The sequence below is a fragment of the Myotis davidii genome, unplaced genomic scaffold, assembly GCF_000327345.1.
Source record: "Myotis davidii unplaced genomic scaffold, ASM32734v1 scaffold217, whole genome shotgun sequence".
Lineage (NCBI taxonomy): Eukaryota > Metazoa > Chordata > Mammalia > Chiroptera > Vespertilionidae > Myotis > Myotis davidii.
This window is the reverse complement of record NW_006290034.1, coordinates 5,235,783-5,239,031: the sequence shown is the minus strand read 5'-3', so window position 1 is coordinate 5,239,031 and position 3,249 is coordinate 5,235,783. Positions and strand designations below refer to the sequence as shown.

The window sequence follows — 3,249 nt, the reverse complement described above, 5'->3', positions numbered from 1 at the left end:
GCGGACACAGGGGTGTCGGGGCCCGGCTCGTAGGTCCGCGTCTCCAGAGGCTTCTCCGCCAGCTGCTGCAGGTGCCGGCGGGTGGTGGGGCAGAAGCTTTGCAGCGCCAGCGCCATGTACTTCTCCCGGATGAAGAGCGCCCGCACCACGCTCTTGGCCGCGTCCAGCAGGTCTGTGAAGGGCACCTGCAGACCAGGACGTGCGGGCGCTGCCCTCCGGCTCACACCCGCCAGGCTCACTCCCACCTGTTCCCGAAGGCCTGACCTTGAAACGGAGCCCTTGCTGCTCTCCCAGACCTTCCGCCCCTGCAGCTTCCGGAGAGAGAAGCACCCTCTCTAGCCTCACCCCCAGTTCCCCAAACTGCGGGAGCCCCTGGCCCCCAGCCGGGCCCACTCACCCCGCACTTCTCCTCCCCGGAGATGGAGACGCGCTGGAATTCCCGCTCCAGCACCGCGTCGCGCTCCCGCAGGCCCCAGTCGCCCTGCCCCTCAGCCTGCTCCTGGTAGAGCCTACGGGAGGGCGACAGGAAGGGGTTGGAGCAGCGGTGGTGCAGGCCCAGCCCGTGCCCCCCTGCGCCCGCCCTCTGCCCTCCTCACTGGAGGTCCGATTCACTGTCCGTCTTCAGGAAATCTTGCTTGGCCCGAAGCAGGATGTCTGGCTCCAGCCTGGAGGTGAGGGGTGAGAGGTCAGGTGACGGCCCTGGCTCCCGGGTCCCTGCCCCAGCGAGGTGCAGTGCGTGTGCTGTCACCGTGCTGTCCGGGCCCCAGGTTGGGACGAGAACGCACACCCACCCAGTCAGGCACGGACTTCCAGGCCACGCTGACGGCAGAAGGCAGACCAGCACCCGCAGCCTGACCCCACGGCCTGTGCTTCACCCCACAGCCCTGTGCTGCCTCCCCGGGGGCCCCCAACGGGGACAGAGTGGGAGAGGGACAGAGACCGAGCTCAGAGAGCATGCCCCCCACACACACACAGCTGCCTGGCTGCACCCCCAACACACACACAGCTTCCTGCCTGTGACACAGATGGCGCATCATTGAGAGCAGGGCATACCTGCCTGGCTGACCCCCCCCACACACACACACACACAGCTGCCTGGCTGAGCCCCCCACTGGAGGCTGCCTGGCTGCGCCCTCCCCACAAACACACACACAGCTTCCTGCCTGCGCCCCCGCCACACACACATACACACACACACACACAGCTGCCTGGCTGAGCCCCCCACCCCGGGCTTCCTGGCTATACCGCCCCCACCCGAGGCTGCCTGGCTGCAGGGCTGGGCCCGGGCTCACTTGACATCCTGGCTGATCTGCCGCTCCAGGCGCTGCCTCCGCTCCTCCAGCTGCTCGATGGGGCTCTCCTCGGGGAACTCGTACGGGGCGCTGCGGAGCTCGCTCTCAGCCAGGGAGCGACTGAACAGCTCCTGGCAGCAGGAAGGACGGATCAGCGAGGCCTGGCCCTCAGCCTGGGCCCTCCCTGGCAGAGTCTGGGAGGAGGTGAGGGTGGCAGGAGCCGGGGTACCAGGAAGAGGCTAGGGGCCAGGGCACAGCCCAGCCTGGGGACAGCGTGGGGGACAGAGGGTGAGGTGCCAGGCATATGATACCTCGGCTATCTCCTTGCATTTGCCATCCATAGACGTGCGCAGGTCCAGCGGGAAGTGCTTGAGGCAGGGGGCGGGGCCTGGCAGGGACCGGGCAGACTGCAGCGGAGGGGCCCCCAGCCCACCCCGAGCCTCTGTGGAGACAGGACACCAGGGTCACGGGGTGCAGGCAGCACCGGGGTGCACTGGAAGCCGAGGAGCGGGTGAGCCAGCGTGAGGCTCCCAAAGGACCTCACCTTCAGTCGAGCACGGGGACCCCTCACAGGGGTCCCAAGTCCGCCCCTAGACCAAGTGATTCATTCTCTCCAGGAATCAGAATCTAGTCCTAGACTAGGGGCCATGAGAACCTCCCCATGAACCTCCTACAGACAGGCACAAATGTCTCTGCACACACACATGCACACACGCGTGCACACGCCCCAGCAGCTCAGAAGGACCTGGGGGCCAACATGGCGATCCCCAGCCCGCAGCTCCCAGGGCCGAGGTGGGGATCAGACCTGCCTCTGGACGGCACGTCCTCTCGGAGGGCAGGGCCCACACCCGATGTCCCGGACCTACAGAGCCGCCACTCAGCTCCCACCTGGGACCAGCCCTCCAGGGAAGAGGAGGTGCAGGCGGTTGGACCTGGTTGCAGCAGGAGCCCTACTGCCTCCCCGGAGGCCTGCCCTCTCCCCCAGGACCCCAAGGGCTGCCAAGACGAGGCCTGGCCCCGCCTGCCCCTCCCACTGCTGGCTGCCCCTCTAAAGGGAGCTGCCACAAACAGTCTGCGCCACTCAGAGGCCGGGATCTGGGCGGGAGGCCCCGGGAAGGGCCGGGAAGAGAGAGCCAGAGAGCACGGTCTCTCTCCGAGGCAGAACTCAGCTGCACACCAGGAGGCTACAAGGAAGGCCTAGAGCTGCTGGTCCAGAGGGGCTGCCCGAGCTCCCAGCCCACCCCAGCCCATCTCCTGGGCACCCCAGCCCACCTCCTGGGCTCCCCAGCCCCACCCTCCCAGCAGGAAGCCCTCCAAACCCAAGTGGGCTCCCCCAGCCCAGGGTCCTCCTCTCCAGCACTCCCCTCCCCCCTGCCCAGTGGCTGAGGGACAGCCTGGAGGCTCTGCCCAGGTAGAGCGCCTTCCAGGCTCCAGGCCCCTCCCCGATGCCCCAGAGTCCCAGGACTGGACAAAGGGAAGAGGAGGTGCCTGCCCGATCCAGGACCCAGCCCCCACTCAGCCTCACGTCTGCCTGGGTCCTACCTGCAGAGTCCAGGCCGTGCAGGCAGCAGCCCTGCGCCCCGTGCCGGCCTGTTTGCTCAGTGGCCAGTAGCCCTGTGCCCCTTGCCGGCCTGTTTGCTGAGTAGAGCTGCAGCCAGTCCCCCAGGACGGCTCAGGGGCCGGCACGGGCTGTACCAAGTGCAGCTGCAGGCAGGGGAGACCCTGGGATGCCGGTGAGCAGGGGCTGGGGGAGCTCAGGGGAGCCCGGAAATCAAGGGAAGGAGCATCATCAAAGTTTGGGGCTAAGAGGAACCTTAGAACCAAACAGGGCCTTCACCGGGCCCAGCCCAAAGTGGGGCCCCCAAGGGGAGGAGCAGGGTGGGCTGATAAGGGCAGGAGAGGCTGGCAGGGAGGGGCCAAGCCTCCTTAAAATGCACTGCCCTGGGGTAGAGTGAGT

At 67.5% G+C, this 3,249-nt stretch overlaps 1 protein-coding gene across 1 annotated transcript in view; it reads right to left on the bottom strand.

Annotated features, from left to right (window-relative positions):
• Window positions 1-1,768, bottom strand: part of AMPD2 (adenosine monophosphate deaminase 2) — an 8,428-nt gene extending 6,660 nt beyond the window's left edge. Inside the window, 5 exon segments of the mRNA XM_015563520.1 lie at window positions 7-185; window positions 398-509; window positions 597-665; window positions 1,293-1,423; window positions 1,604-1,768. Of these exon segments, the coding sequence (XP_015419006.1) occupies window positions 7-185; window positions 398-509; window positions 597-665; window positions 1,293-1,423; window positions 1,604-1,633 (521 nt within the window). The 5' untranslated portion in view covers window positions 1,634-1,768.
• Window positions 1,769-3,249: the final 1,481 nt, after the last annotated feature.